General features: G+C 31.5%; 1 protein-coding gene across 1 annotated transcript; it reads right to left on the bottom strand.

The window, feature by feature from the left end:
- Positions 1-81: 81 nt before the first annotated feature.
- LOC133036202 (uncharacterized) lies at positions 82-819 on the bottom strand. The gene has a single exon (XM_061112715.1). The coding sequence runs from the start codon at positions 817-819 to the stop codon at positions 82-84; it is 738 nt and encodes a 245-aa protein (XP_060968698.1).
- Between the last annotated feature and the right edge of the window lie 16,745 nt (positions 820-17,564).

Genomic DNA, 17,564 nt, shown 5'->3' with positions numbered 1-17,564 from the left:
TGGTGTGCATCATGGAACACGATCTCTAAAGCATGAACAATGTTTTGATGCCTATCCGACACAAAGGCTAAGTTCTCAACATCACCAATCGTTTCTTTCAATTTTCTCATAAAATAGGTCCAAGAATTGTGTTTCATTGTCAACTATAGCGAAAGCTATCGGAAAGATATGGCTCCCTGCATCCAGTGCCACTGCACACAACATTTGCCCACCATATTTAGTCTTCAAGAAAGACCCATCAACGCATACAACAGGTTGGCAAAACCTAAACCCCGGGATACAAGGACCCAGAGAGAAGAAACAATACTTGAAGCTACCATCCTCAACCACAAAATCCGTGATGGTACCTGGATTTCTGAACTTTAGCATGTGCAAGTAACTAGGTAATTTTGAGTATGAATCTTCAGGTGTACCCCGAGCTAGGTGTAGTGTCTTCTCTCTGCACCTCCATGCCTTTTCATAACTCATTTGGATCCCGTAATCCTTGTACATACTTTTCCTTATATCAGAGGCCAAATGATTCGAACCATTAGTTGTGAACTTATCCTTAATTAGATGGGCAACTATCAAAGGTGATGCTTGACGGTTATCTTTTCCTCTAAGATCAAGGGAACATGTATGTACATTATGAAATGTACTCACCTCAAACATGTTAGAAAGTACGTTATTCTTCGCTCTTAATCTCCACCCACAATCTGCATCCTTACATGTGACGTACCAAATAGAAGTACCGGACTTCCTAACGGAGTAGTCAAATCCTTCCTTCATTGCATACAAGCCAACAACAATCTTTAAATGCTCTTTGTCTCTAAAAAACATTCTTACACATAACTGTTGGAAATATTTTACCAGGATCTAGATTTACTACCATGTATGTTTCATTAACATCCTAATATGAATTCTAAAACAATGAAATAAACACATATAAAGTTTAGGAAACCTTACAATGGGTGCAGCGGAATATAATGACTCCTTCCATTCAGATCTCTAGCCCTTGATTCCTTTCTGTAGCAGAACATAATCAAGATCTGAACCTGGATCTCTTTCTCTCCTTCCTTTGATGTTGATTCTCCTTCTTGATTGGATTCTACACAATCTTCCACACTATGATTGAGATACCACTTGATGTGTTTGGGCACTACTCTATCACTAGGGTATTTCGAAATTGAAGAGAAGAAAAAAAAAAGAAGAGTGGCGGCTTGGAGGCTCAGGTTTTTCTATAAGAGAAAATAAGATGCATTGCCTTGTTTCCTGAAGCCATCACTTTCTATTTATAGAATGCCATCTAGGTTTAGGTTAGAATTGTATGGCATTAAAATAATGACAAATATAAATGGTAAACCCTATACAAAGTGGCCGGCCATATTAGTGGATAATGGGCCTCACTTTGCAATTTTGCCATTTTGTCATTTCTTAATCGCATTTTCTCAAAAATGCCAATTTTCCAATTCAACCATTTAAATGCCAATTCTAATTATTTAATAACTAAAAATTAATTATTAAATAATATTGTCATTTAATATATTTATTAATTAGACATATAAAGTCTCTTAATTAACAAATAAAACCTAGAATCTCTTTTCTTTACAATTTCGCCATTGCTTAGTGAAAATTCATAAAGTAGACATAGTCTAACTTTAGAATTATAATTGATTAATTAAAATCAATTAACTGAGTCTTACAAGCAATATGGTCTCAACTAGTATGGGGACTATGGGCCTATATAACCGAGCTTCCAATAAGTCGAACCGAATTTACGAAGTAAATTCCCTAACTTATTAATTCCTTATTGAATCCACACTTAGAACTTGGAATTGCACTCTCAGTCATATAGAACGCTCTATATGTTCCACGATATAGACACGCTATTAATTATCCATTGTTATAATCCTAATTTGATCAATGACCCTCTAATAGATGATCTACATTGAATAGGAACTAAATTACCGTTACACCTTCAATGTATTTTATCTTTAAAACACTTAGCTCCGTATAAATGATATTTCAGCGAAGTGAAATGAGATCTCAACCATTTATCTCTGTTTAGCCCAGCTCGAAGGATATCATCGTTTCACTTCTAAATTCCTATAGAAGTTATAGACTCCATTTTTATGTTAGCGCTCCCACTCAATTATACTATCATGTTCCCAAAATATACGTATCACCCTGACCCAAAAGTAGGCTTAACTAACAAATCAAAGAACATGTATAATACTCTTGAGATCGAACCTAACCATATCAGGATTAAGATTATTTGATCTAGGATCAACAGGTGATATTGAATTGAATAGAAATTATGGTAAATTTTAATATATTTAATCAAAGTTCAATATCGGTCCCTTCCAATGTATACTCCATACATCCGATACTGGTAAACTTTGCCAATGCCTTGGAAAGGACATAACACTTATCCAAGGTGTAAGAATACCTATCGCTGATTATCATGTCAGTACAAGTCCAGTGAACTGACAAATCAGGGAATAAACTTTCGAACATATAATCAAGATTATATTCCACTGTGCTTGTTGGAAATTATTTTACCAGGATCTTAGATCTACTCACAAGTATCTTGATTAACACCCTAAATATGAACTTTCTAAAACGATGAAATAAACACATATAAAGTTTAGTAAACCTTACATTGGGTGCAGCGGAATAATATGACTCCTTCCGTTCAGATATCTAGCCCTTGATTCCTTTCTGTAGCAGAGCATTATCAATATCTGAACCTGGATCTCTTTCTCTGATTCTTTAGTGCTGAAATTCCTTCTTGCTGAAAATCTTTCTTCACGATCTTCCTCACTATGATTGAGGTATCACTTGCTGTGTGTGGGCACTACTCTAACACTAAGAATTTCAAAATCTCAAGGAGGAAGAGAGAGAGGGAGTGGTCGGCCAAAGATAGGGAGAGAGAGAGGCTCAGTTTTTTTCTGAATGAAAAAGTAGAAAATTTAAGTGTGTAATTTTCCTGAAGCCTTCACTATCTATTTATAGCATTCCACTAGGGTTAGGTTTGAATTATTTGGCATTAAAATAATGAAAATATCATAGGAAAAACCCAACAAAAGTGGCCGGCCCTAGGAATATGGATTTGGGCCTCACTTTTTGTAATTTTGCAGTTTTATCTTTTCTGCATCTGATTTTCTCAAAAACGCCAATTTTCTAATTCAACCATTTAAATGTCAATTCTAACTATTTAATAACTATAAATAATTATTAAATAACATTGTCATTTATCATATATATTAATTGAACCATACAAAGTATCATAATTAACAAATATGCCCCTAAAACTCTTTCTTTACAATTTCGCCCTTACTTAGTGAAAAATTCACAAATAGAAATAGTCTAATTTGAGAATTATAATTGATTAATCAAAACAAATTATATGAGTTTTACAAGCAATATTATCTCAACTAGTGCGGGGACCATGGGTCTATATAGCCGAGCTTCCAATAAGCAGATCAAGAATTTATAACCTAAATTCACTGACTTATTAATTCTTCGTTGAATCCACGCATAGAACTTAGAATTGCACTCGCAGTATATAGAATGCTCTATATGTTCCACCATATAGACACATCATTAGTTATCCATTGTTATAATCCTAATTTGATCAAGGATCCTCTATATAAATGATCTACACTGTAAAGGGATTAGATTACCGTTACACCCTACAATGTATTTAATCCTTAAAACACTTAACCCCGTATAAATGATATTTCAGCTTATGTGAAATGAGATCTCCACCATTTATTTTCGTTTGGTCAAGCTCGAAGGAGATCATCCTTTACTTACTATTCGCCAGATAGAAGCTATAGATTCCATGTTTATGTTAGCGCTCCCACTCAATTGCACTACCGTGTTCCCAAAATGTACGTATTACCCTGACCCAAAAGTAGGCTTAACTAACAAATCAAAGAACACAAATAGCCTCTCGAGATCGAGCCTAATCATAACAGGATTAAGATCATTTGATCTAGGATCAACTAGGCGATATTGACTTGAATAGATATTACGGTAAGTTTAATAAATCTAAGTCAAAGTTCAATATCGGTCCCTTCCGATGCATACTCCATGCATCCAATCTGAGCTTTACTTTAACCAATGCTCTGGAAAGAACATAGCATTTCTCCAAATGCAAGTAAACTCTGTTGTAGATTATCATATCAGTAAAACCATGTGTCTGATAAATCTAGGAAACTTTATTCACATAGTCATGTTTACTTTCCAATGTGTTGACAGCATAATAAACAGGATCAAGTATGTGAAAAGGGTTTCAGGTGAATTCATACATTATGTACATATAATCATGAAATAAATCATGTGAGCCATGCAACATTAAATGTTATTTCTGATCTATATTAATAAGTAAATTTGATTATATTAAAATGAGTTTTATTTAGGGCATAAAACCCAACAGTGCTGACAACACTATAATAATTAACAAATTCATATGTTCTGGACTTAAATAGAATTCATACATTATATATATATAATCATGAAATAAATCATGTGAACCATGCAACATAAAATGTTATTTCTGATCTTTATTAATAAGTAAATCTGATTATATTGAAATGGGTTTTATTTAGGGCACAAAACCCAACAAACTCCCACTTGCACTAATATAAAACAAAATGTGCATTTCAAATAATCTCAACACCTTGATATACAAATCAAGTGTAGTAGTAGTATATTCCTTGTAATAGGATCTGACAGATTGTATTAAACACAACCTTTTCTCCACCATTACTCTTCCTTAATCACAAAATCCTTGATATTGTGAAATTCCTCTCTATATGTCTACTCTCTTGGGATACTGGATTCTATACTTTTGGCAACTACATTTTGGTTAATCAGGAAATAACACAAATGTATAGAACTTTCCTTAGACTGAATAAGTACCTTTCCTGCAACTTTAACATTCAGTCTCTCTCTGGTAGACCTAGAGACTTCAGATGGGTTTTTACCCTTCTCCAAAATCACTACTCCACCCCCAGAGTAATCACCATCTTATCAGCAGACTTTCTAGCACAAAGGCAAGTCTCGATATCTGATGTGGTGTAGTCTAAGAGTTTTAAACACACCCTTATCGACTAACATATAGTTCCTCTTCTTAATCTTAAGATTTACTTGATTGTCTTCCAATGTTCCTCTCCTGGATTAATCTGATACCTATGTTGGGTTTTATGCCCTAAATAAAAATCTTTACAATCTGATTAGTTATCAATATAAGAAATTTGAAGTGATTAATGTTTGCATGAATTTTACATGCTAATGGTTTAATATGTTTATTACATTCACACACACAAAATCAGTTAAATCCAGATCATATGTTTATTCACAATTACAGTATCGTCAACACAGTGGAATGTGATTGTGATCATATGAATCAAAAGAATAGGTCCCTGTTTCATCATTGTTTTGGATTTACACTAATGTTATAATCAGCGATGATGTGTACTTACACTTGGAGTAAGTGTTATGTTCTTTCCAGGACATTAGTAAAGTATACTAGTTTCGAATGTATGGAGTATACATTGGACTGGACCGATATTGCAACTAAGTTAAGATATTACAAACTTACCGTTATATATCTTTCCAAGTCAATATCAGTAGTTGATCTTAAGATTAAAAGAATCTAAATCCTGATATGCTTAGGCTCAACTCAGGAGTACTATTCATGTTCTTTGATTTATTAGTTAAGCCTACTTTTAGGTCAGGGTGATACGTATATATTGGGAACATGATAATATGATTGAGTGGGAGTGTTGAACATAAATATGGAATCTGTAGCTTCTACTGGTGTATAGAAGTCAAGTGATGATTCCCTTCGAGCTTAGCAAATAGAAGTAAATGGATGAGCTCTTGTTTAACTGACTAATTATTAGATCACTAAACACTATTTACAGGTAGCTAAGTATTTTAAGGGGCAAAATACATTGAGGGGTGAGAACGGTAAAGAAATCCCATCTCGATGTAGATCATCTATATAGAGGATCTTTAAATCACAATAAGATTATAACAATGGTTAAATGAGATAGCATATCTATATCGTGGAACATATAATATGCTCTATATAAGTCTGAGAGTGCAATTCTAAGTTCTAAGAGTGGATTCAACGAAGAATTAATAAGTAGGAATTTACTTGGTAAATTTGGTTCACTTATTGGAAGCTCAGCATATAGATCCATGGTCCCCATTCTAGTTGAGAACATTCTGCTTGTAAGACTCAATAATTGATTAGTGATTAGTCAATTATAATTCTAAAGTTAGACTATGTCTAATTTATGAATTTTTTCACTAAGCAGGGGTGAAATTGTAAAGAAAAGAGATTCTAGGTTTATTTATTTAGTAATGGACTTTATATGTCTGGTTAATAATTAAATTAAATGACAATATTATTTAATAATCTATTTTAGTTATTAAATAATTAGTTTTGGCATTTAAAAGGTTAGAATTAGAAAATTGGCATTTTTGAGAAAGTAGAAATAAAATTTGTGAAAACTGCAAAATCAAGTGGGGCCCATTATAACACCATGGCCGGCCACTATTTGTGGAAATTCAAATTGATATTTTCATTATTTTAATGCCAAATAATTCCTAACCTAAACCTAGTAGTTGCCTATAAATAGAAAGTGATGGCTCAGTCAAATCACAAGTTTTCAAACACATTCATTAGTTATCTGACAGAAATTTCTCTCTTCAGAAAAACTGAGCCTTCCCTATTTTCTATACCTTGGCCGAAATCCCTCTTCTCTTTTCCCTTCATAAAATTTCGACCCTAGTGAGAGAGTAAGTGCCCACACACAGCAAGCAGTAACTCAATCATAGATTGGAAGACTATGAAGGATCAAACTCAAAGAAGAAGGACATTCGGGCTCAGATCTTGATTATACTTTGCTACAGAAAGGATACAAGGGTTAGAGATCTGAGTGGAAGGAGACATTAATTCCGCTGCATCAATGTAAGGTTTTCTTAACTTTATATGTGTTTAATTTATCGTTTTAGAAAGTTCATATTTAGGGTGTTTAAACAACATACTTGTGAGTAGATCTAGGATCCTGGTAAAATAATTTCCAACAACCTACTCATTACTCCCACTCAACAGCAGGTGTCTGGTCTAAGGCATACTAAAGCATATTTGAGACCTCTCACTGTTGATTTAAGAAATTCTTTCATGGCTTTATCTTTTCTGGAATAGTTGAGACTTTTCCTTAGATAAATAAAATCTATGTCTAGAAGTTTTGAAGCTTCTGTAGATTGCCATTAAAAAGAAAATGCTTCAGCATCTTACTAAAGTAAGTTGCTTGCATTAGAGTAAGTAATTATCAGGTATACCACAAGCCATAGGTTTAGATAAACTCAAACCTATAATACTAGGAACATGAAGTCTTGTTAAGTCCATTGAATAGACTTATAAACTAAAATTTCCTTTCATGTCCTTGTAATAGAAAACTTTAGGTTACTCCATGTGAATGGATTAAACCATAGTTTTCTTGGCTTTTCTTCTTAGTTTCTTATTTTGACAATCCATTACTTGTTTAAACTCACAATGGATTTTAATCACTAGTGTCTTCCAAGTCATAAGAAGAGTGAGTTCCTTGAAACCTTCCCACTACGACAAGGTACCGTGAATTATGTCTAAGAAAACTAAATGGTATTAACCTCTTCAGTTGTGTCAAGACAACAGAGGCAGTGGGATCATCATGTAAAGAATAAGATGATAGAACACTTTTGGAATCAAAAAAATATCTCCTTTATTTGCTACTTTATTTTCAGACTTAGTCATTTTCTTAGAAAATTAGTATTTGTTTAAACAAACACTTTCTTATCTATTGACTATGGGACGTTCCACCCCTAATCACTTAGAATAGCTAACAAACATGCAAACCATGGTTAACAGTTCTAGCTTTTCTTAAGATTTCGATTAGGTCATCCATGAATCTAGTAATGGTTTACACTAAGTACCCAACCATTGCATCATTCTGAAATTGTATTACCATAGAAGGATTTAGGCAACGACTAGTAACTAATCATCAATATGCAAATCGAATTTTTGGGGAGGTAAGTTTGGATATAATTCAAAAATCAATTTAATGATCTTTGAACTGCATATCTACTAACTATTTCTCCACCCCTATCAGTTCGCAAGATCTTTAATCACTTACCTTAATGGTTTTCACCATTGCTAGAAATTCATGAAATTTTTCAAACATTTCAAATTTCTTTGCATAAGGTAAAATCTAGAGTGATCGTTTTAAGAATATAACGAAAAACTCATATCCACCCCTGAATGTACATCCATCTGCGAATGAGATGAACTTATTTTCAGTGGATATAGGCATATTAACTCTTTGCAAAGATTGATCTTGTCAAAACCACTATGAACAAGATACAAATGCCATAGATTTAAAAAATATGTGGTTGTATCTTTTGATGCCTTAGGTTCAGTTACATTAAAGAGTTCTTAGAATAGTGCAAGTGGATCCTGGTCACAGAATACTAAACTCATATTCCATACAGTTTGAATCCATTGATAGAAAATGGTTATTAAACACTTGTGAAAGTGAAACTGTATTGTATTAAAAAAATTATTTGGAATCTAAAATTTAAATTCAAAGACTTAAATTTACACCAAATATAATGAGTAATTCTTTCTTGGACCATCACTACTAATTTAACTCTAAGTCTGAATTTTCCCATATAAATAGGAGATTTTTAAGATTGAGGATTTATATCATTTTGGGATAGAATTTCAGGAATATAATCATATGCGTCATTTAATTTCTTAAGAGAAAATATAGAATGACATGAAATGATTTATAGACCATTCATCCAATGATATGTTATTGAGCTAAATCGAAATGAATAAGCTAAGAGGAATTAGGATAATTTCGTTTTTAAATAAGAATCCAACGATGCTTCGATTAGCGAGAGTCAAAGTAATCTTATTTATACAATCTTCTTGTTTCATATTGTAGATACTAGTCTAAGGTGTCATCAATTGATGAACAGCTAGATGTTGCATTTACAATATTTATCTTTCGAGATCTAACACTATTATGTTTTTCTAATGGTTGACAATCCATTAGGGATTTGTCCCATTAGAACAACAAACCGAGTTAAACCAACAATGAAGATATTAAACTACAATTTTATAACAGAAAATAACATGGTTTAATATAAATTCACACACAATTCAGAAATTATTAAACATATAGCAAGTAGGAATGACAAGTGAAAATACTAAAACATACAATCCTAAATAATTTCCAAGGTCTTCAACAAACTGATATCAGTGTCCCGTTTAGGCGAAAGTCAGTGATACCACCCATTGAATAGAGTTGTCAGTTCATCTAAAATGATAAACACTCTAGCAACTTTTTATTCGATCAAGATTGGAATCCAGCGTTGTCCCGTTTAGGCGAGAGTCAAGGCTATTCTATCTTATGAGCTTCCACCATTGTTTCATACTTTTGTAAGTCAAATACAGTCGCCACCATTAGGGTGATCAATACTAATATAAAACACTTCCAAATAATACTTATCTTTCGAGATTCTACAGCGTTAAATTGCTAATGAACGTTCCTCCATTAGGGAGGATTACTCACTAAAACAAGAACTATGTAGAACCAACAATGGAGATCGAATGTCCTAATAATAAAGCTCATTATTTAAAGTGTATTTTCTTCTAATATTTATTTTAATCAATTTATTTTAAATATATATTTATTTAATTGAAATTTCCAATTTAGAATAAAAAATTCTAAATATAAATTTTAATTTAATATTTATAAAATTATACTTAGATGGATATGAAAATAACATGAATTATTTCCATCTTAGTAATAATTTCTAATAAATATTTAGAAAATTATTCAATTTAAGTTCTTTCAAAATTAATTTAAATTAATTTACAACTCAAATTTAATTTTCTATAAATATATATTGCATTTCGAAAAATTGAAGTATATATAAGAATACAATTTTCGAAAATGCTTGTTAAAATAAAATAAAAATAAATCCTGGAAAAAATTATTCTAATTTTAAATTGGCCCAAAATTAATTAATAAAATTAATTTACAACAAAAAATATAATTTTCCTATTTAATTAAATAGTTAAGAAAAATTTCAAATATTTAAGTATCATGATGAATATCAACTTAAATATTCATTTTCTATTTAATTAAATATCACTAGAAAAATACTTCAAGCAAAAAAAATATCCATCTAGACTTTCATTGACTAATTAATTCATTTTCTAATTATAATATATTTTAGTTCATTTATTTTAATTAATCATTAAATGAAAAAATCATTGATTTAAGTTGGTCCAAAATTAAAATAAATAATTTTCAACTTTAATCTATTTTTCAAATAAAATTCAAAATTTCTGCATCAAAGTGATGCGATTTCGAAATTGTGGGAAAAAGATTAATAAAATAAAATAAAATATGTTTTGAAAATTATTCAAATTTAAGTTATTCTGAAATAAGATTTCAAACTTAAAATAATTTTTAATTTTTAATTAAATAACATGAAAATAAGAATATTTAAGTATCATGATAAAAATCAACTTAGATATTTAAATTTTCAATTTAATTAAATGTATTAAATTCAAGAAATAAATAATTAAGTATAGAGGAAACTTAATTATTAATTCTTGTTTAATACTAGAAAAATATACTTAACTTAGATTGTACCAAAATTAATTATTAAACAATTAATTTCACAATCAATGATATTTTCCTATTTTAATATCAGAAATAATAACTAGAACAGAAATAACTATCTAGAAAATATCTCAATTTAACTAAGTATCTTTTCAAAAATTGGAAAATATCTAATTTAAGTTGTTATAGAAAGAATCTAAACTAACCAATTTAAAAATTTCCAAATAAAATTTAATTAAATATCAAAATTAAGTTGTAACTACCTAATTTAAGAATATTCTATTTTAAGTTTAACAACTTAAAAAAAAATATCTCTAGAATCTTCAATAACCAACTCCTAGAATTCCTCAACTTAATTTTAAATTCAAAAGATATTCAAATTTAAGTTGATAAGAAAAATTAGTTAGAAATAACTAATTTACAACTTAAATAGGAATATTTAATGAAATAATTAAAAATAAGCTTCAGAAAGAATCTAGTTAGTTATAATTCTTTATTTAATTAAATACAAGAAAAATACATATAGTTTATCTAGAAAAAGATTCATTAAACTAAGTGTGTTTTTCTTAAATTAATTTCAAAAAAAAAATTGAAATTAATTATGTTGCTAATCAATTTTATTAGGTTAAACTAATTTAATTAATCTATCACAGTTATCCAAATCAGGCAAATGTGCCTTCACAATTGGGGTAGTTCCTGTGAGGGGGAGCTGGGTTTAGTATGTCGTACCCACTTCTATTGGCCCCCAACTCTCACACAAGGCCCAAAAGAGAGGAATTTAACCTTAAAATAAATAACTTTTATTAATTGAATAGGCCCAAAAACTGAATGGGCCTAAATAAAATTTATCATGGTGTGACATTTTATTTAGCAACAACCTATATGCATCTAAACATAAAGTAAACAGATAGGCTCACACAGGCACACAGATTTGGATGGATCCTATCATGTTACTAGGTCATACACAGATGAAAGAAGAATGTAAAATTTACCTGTTACAAATGATTTACTTGACCTATTGACAATTGAATCATGGGTTAAAATCATATCATTGGATCTGTCAACAAGTTAACCATGGCAATTTAGATCAAGCAATAATAGGTTTTAGAAAACTTACAAAAAAACTAAAACACATAATCCTGCAACAAGTTGACTTTGGATAGTTGGATGTAGGATTTATTTAATTTTAAATTAATTAATAAAAAAATAAAAAAAAAATCGGTTTTTTAAAAAAAAATTAAAATTAAACCTACAATTTTGAAAAATTAGGTTTCAACTAACCTAAATATCATTTCAAAAATTTTGCTAACCATCTTTTAAATTGTCATGTTATTTTATAAATTAAATATTCAATAAAATAGAATGATAATAAATATCTTTTCTGATTTTATAATTTAATTAAAAAAAATAACAAAATTTAAAAGTTAGCAAAAATTTCTTATTTCTATTTAAAATATCATGATTATAGTAATCTTATTTTAAATTTAAATAAGGCCAAATAATTTAAACATAGAATAATTTAAAAAATGTAATATCTGACCTTAAATTTAAAAATAAGATAAAATAATCAAATTTAAAAATAAGATAGATAATTAAGCAAAAAAAATAGATATTTACTATTTTCAAGTTCAAATTACACTAATATCATAAATTAATTTTAAAAAAATTCAATTAATTTAATTCTGATAATTAGAATTGAAATAGGAATAGTAAATATCTAAATACAAAACTACACTAAAAATCGGAAGTTAATTCCATGAAATAGCAGGAAAGATCGAAGAAAAACGAAAACATTGTGAGTTGTACGGATGGTCTGCAAAGCACACCATCCTGGTGCACATTCTTGGGCGCAAGGGGCTGCTTGCGCACACAAAGGGTGCTGCCAGCAGCCACCCGCGCGCACAAGGGTGTGTCATTACCCCCGATTTTTTCAAAACTTCAAAAAATCATAACTAATTCAAATAAAATCGAAATTGAGTTCTGTAAAAAAGGAAATCGCTTAATTTTTTCCAAACTATCCAATAAAAATAATTCGAGAAACGAAAATTTAATTATTTTTCATAAAATTTCACAAGCATAAATCAATCATCATATAACACAGATCAACATGAAACCATCCAAATCAATACATATCATCGTTTTAATTCATATTTCATGAAAGTAAATCATTACCATGGCTCTGGTGCCAGTTGTTGGAAATATTTTAGCAGGATCTAGATTTACTACCATGTATGTTTCATTGACATCCTAATATGAATTCTAAAACAATGAAATAAACACATATAAAGTTTAGGAAACCTTACATTGGGTGCAGCGGAATATAATGACTCCTTCCGTTCAGATCTCTAGCCCTTGATTCCTTACTGTAGCAGAACATAATCAAGATCTGAACCTGGATCTCTTTCTCTCCTTCCTTTTATGTTGATTCTCCTTCTTGATTGGATTCTACACAATCTTCCACACTATGATTGAGATACCACTTGATGTGTGTGGGCACTACTCTATCACTAGGGTATTTCGAAATTGAAGAGAAGAAAAGAGAAGAAGAGTGGCGGCTTGGAGGCTCAGGTTTTTCTCTAAGAGAAAATAAGATGCATTACATTGTTTCCTGAAGCCATCATTTTCTATTTATAGAATGCCATCCAGGTTTAGGTTAGAATTGTATGGCGTTAAAATAATGAAAAATATAAATGGTTACCCTATACAAAGTGGCCGGCCATATTAGTGGATAATGGGCCTCACTTTGCAATTTTGCCATTTTGTCATTTCTTAATCCCATTTTTTCAAAAATGCCTATTTTCCAATTCAACCATTTAAATGCCAATTCTAATTATTTAATAAATAAAAATTAATTATTAAATAATATTATCATTTAATATATTTATTAATTAGACATATAAAGTCTCTTAATTAACAAATAAAACCTAGAATCTCTTTTCTTTACAATTTTGCCATTGCTTAGTGAAAATTCATAAAGTAGACATAGTCTAACTTTAGAATTATAATTGATTAATTAAAATCAATTAACTGAGTCTTACAAGCAATATGGTCTCAACTAGTATGGGGACCATGGGCCTATATAACCGAGCTTCCAATAAGTCGAACCGAATTTTCGAAGTAAATTCCCTAACTTATTAATTCCTTATTGAATCCACACTTAGAACTTGGAATTACACTCTTAGTCATATAGAACGCTCTATATGTTCCACGATATTGATACGCTATTAATTATCCATTGTTATAATCCTAATTTGATCACTGACCCTCTAATAGATGATCTACATTGAATAGGAACTAAATTACCGTTACACCTTCAATGTATTTTATCCTTAAAACACTTAGCTCCGTATAAATGATATTTCAGCGAAGTGAAATGAGATCTCAACCATTTATCTCTGTTTAGCCAAGCTCGAAGGATATCATCGTTTCACTTCTAAATTCCTATAGAAGTTATAGACTCCATATTTATGTTAGCGCTCCCACTCAATTATACTATCATGTTCCCAAAATGTACGTATCACCCTGACCCAAAAGTAGGCTTAACTAACAAATAAAAGAACATGTATAATACTCTTGAGATCGAACCTAACCATATCAGGATTAAGATCATTTGATCTAGGATCAACAGGTGATATTGAATTGAATAGATATTACGGTAAATTTTAATATATCTAATCAAAATTCAATATCGGTCCCTTCCGATGTATACTCCATACATCCGATACTGGTAAACTTTGCCAATGCCTTGGAAAGGACATAACACTTATCCAAGATTTAAGAATACCTATCGCTGATTATCATGTCAGTCTAAATCCAATGAATTGACAAATCAGGGAATAAACTTTCGAACATATAATTGAGATTATATTCCACTGTGCTGACAACACTATAATCATTAACAAATTCATATGTTCTGGACTTAAATAGAATTCATACATTATATATATAATCATGAAATAAATCATGTGAACCATGCAACATAAAATTTTATTTCTGATCTTTATTAATAAGTAAATCTGATTATATTGAAATGGGTTTTATTTAGGGCACAAAACCCAACAGTAACTCCCCGCTTGGTGTGCCACCCATAGATATATAATGAGTATGATCCTCGATGTCTTCTCTTGTATACATTTTCTCCTTGAATTTACCGTAACTAATCGAAGAAAAAAAAAAGGATCGCTACATCCAGTCACATTGGTCTCTGTAGCATCACTAGGACCACTAGCACCATTGGTCTCTCTAGCATTATTAGGACCTAAACTGTCAGTGGTTCCTCTAGCATTACTGGTTTCGTCTAGACGACTACTACTAGTACCAAGTGTTTGGTGATTTTATCTACGGGGCATTCTTTTCTATGTCGGTGGCCTGGGTGGTATTTGGTACGATAGTGGAGTCAAGTTCAAAGCTACAGCAGTAGGGACCTATGTACCTTGGTCGTCTCTTATGTCATCATTGCCCTCAACATAACATTCAAGGTCTGGACCGTAAAAAAAAAAACCATCAATGAAGGGCATTTGTTCTACAATATCAGCACTCGGCATCTTAGTGTTTAATTCAGGTAATACGTCGGCAACCAACAGCTTTGGATTTGTTTCTAGAACAAAACTCCCAACCTCACTACGATTGTCCTTAATAGATTTTGGTGTGGGACTAGGATCGACACAAATATTCTTCTTTAACAAAGTCACAAACAAATGAGTAAATTCATTTGGCTTCTTCGCAAGTGTAGACAAAAAGTACCTTGCACGCTTTTCATTTCCAATAACTTCAGGGTGATACATTAAGCCTTTTAATGCACTTGTAAATTACTTTCAATTTCAAGTCATACTCCACTTTGTCAACATCGAGTTCTTCATACAAAAGATCAACCAAGCCTGAGTAGCTTACGTTTGGATCAATGTCAAATGTCAAATTTTCGGCCCGGTTATTAATCCAATCTATACCCTCAAGCTCCCAAACACCATTATACATAACAAACGCATTAACATTTGAACCTGTCACATACATTTAAAAAAATACAATTACAATTTAGAACAAAAATCTCACAGAAAAGTTATCCAAAATCTTGAAAATGTAATAAATATGTAAACCATCGGAGACCAATCAGACCCGATCCCACAAATTAAACAAAAATACCAATTTTTGGGCCCCTCATCGGGCTTTCATCCCTGTCAACCAACTTTGACAGGGAATCGGACCACCATCGGACCCTATTGGACCAAACGAAAAAAAATAAATTGCAAAAACCAGGAAAAATGCAGTATTCATAGACAGCAAGCATTTTAACACACAAAAACACCAAAATAACAGCAACAATCCACAGATCAAGCATCAAAACAACATTCTAAACTAAATATAACAACAACAAATAAGATTACACAAACAAATAAAATCACCCATTGCTTGCATATGTTGCTCCGTGTATGATGTTCTGTCCAAAAATGAGAGAAAATATGTAGTATAGTTTGTAGTGTAGTAGATTATAGTGTAGTGAAGTAAAGAGAAAAAAAAATATGTTGATTTTGTGGTAGGGGAGCTCGGGAGTAGTGAAGAAGAAAGAGAGAAGAAGAGAGAGGGGGTAATGTAAATGGGGGGTATTTTAGGGATATTATAAATGTGTCATATCCCACAAATATTAAACATTATGAGTTTAGGGGGAAAATTTTAAGTATATGTAAGCATAAAGAATCAAATTTCCCTTTTAGCTATTGTGCGGATTAGATTGGATCCAAAAAATAAAATCTGCACTTAGTGCGGATCGGATACACTATGAGCAAAATAGTACGAATTGGATTGGATAAACTCTCCTAGTTGTATAGTTACAAAATGTGTTTTCTTAAGACGATGAAGAATGAGTCTTCTATCTCTCCCAAAAATGGGTCTCTCCCCTTGTGTTTTTTTAGGAGTACTTATAGGCCAAATTCTTTGCATGTGCTGCCTTAGATGGATCACACAGTTGGGGCAAAATCCGACCGTTCGATTAATATGTGGCATTTTTCTCATATGGCATTTAAGGGCGTCAAGTCGTACAAGCTGGCCTTGGATGCATGTCATCCCAGGGCTTCTCCTTTTTGAATTTCCCTAATCCCTAGCTGCTGGATCATTTGGTCAGGTACACAAGGACACGCATGCATAGTACGATAACGTGTCGTGGAAGACAACCTCTGACGTCATACCTAAAAAATTCTGGTCAGTAGGTCCGTAGGCTGACACGTATAGGCACAGTTTCTGCATGCTAAAGGCATGGCCTGGATTAATGTGTCTCAAAATGCCATGGCCCTTCTGGGAAAATCCTTACTCTTCTTGGGAGTCGATGGCTTTGGTTCCAGGAACGGTGGGAAACTTTGGTTCACGGATACTCTCCGTGTTGCTAGTACTTAGGGAATTCCTTATCACGATAACTCTTCCTATGAAGTTATGGCATTTATCTTCCTAGAGCATCAAATGAGGAGGTTGGTCAGCTAATGACTTCTTAGCCTTTTTTTATTAAAACCCATGTGTCGTGTTCACGAAAACGCGGATAACAATTAATAATTAGAATTGTCTTTACAGACTTTTTAGGACATAAAATCCTAAATTAAACACCATATCCATTGTAATCGAAGGATGTGCATTTACACATTGAAGAGCAATAAAAGTCCAAGCAATTATTGGTTGATTTCCGCTGAAGAGTAGACTATGAACTAAACATATTCATGGATCAAACCTTGTAAAAGCTATGTGTATTTACTTGTTCTTTTTTGCATTTTATTTCTTGCTGCGTTATTGTTTCTACTATTTGGTGATTTGTGTGTTTTTGTTCTATTTATTGGTTTAGATAAATTATATTAGATTAGTTCTTGTTTTATAGTGCAACTATATTTAATATTAGTTGCCACACAA

Source organism: Cannabis sativa, chromosome 3 (genome assembly GCF_029168945.1).
Source record: "Cannabis sativa cultivar Pink pepper isolate KNU-18-1 chromosome 3, ASM2916894v1, whole genome shotgun sequence".
Taxonomy (NCBI): domain Eukaryota; kingdom Viridiplantae; phylum Streptophyta; class Magnoliopsida; order Rosales; family Cannabaceae; genus Cannabis; species Cannabis sativa.
Note: the sequence above shows the minus strand (reverse complement) of the source record. Positions and strands in the feature narration are given on the sequence as shown.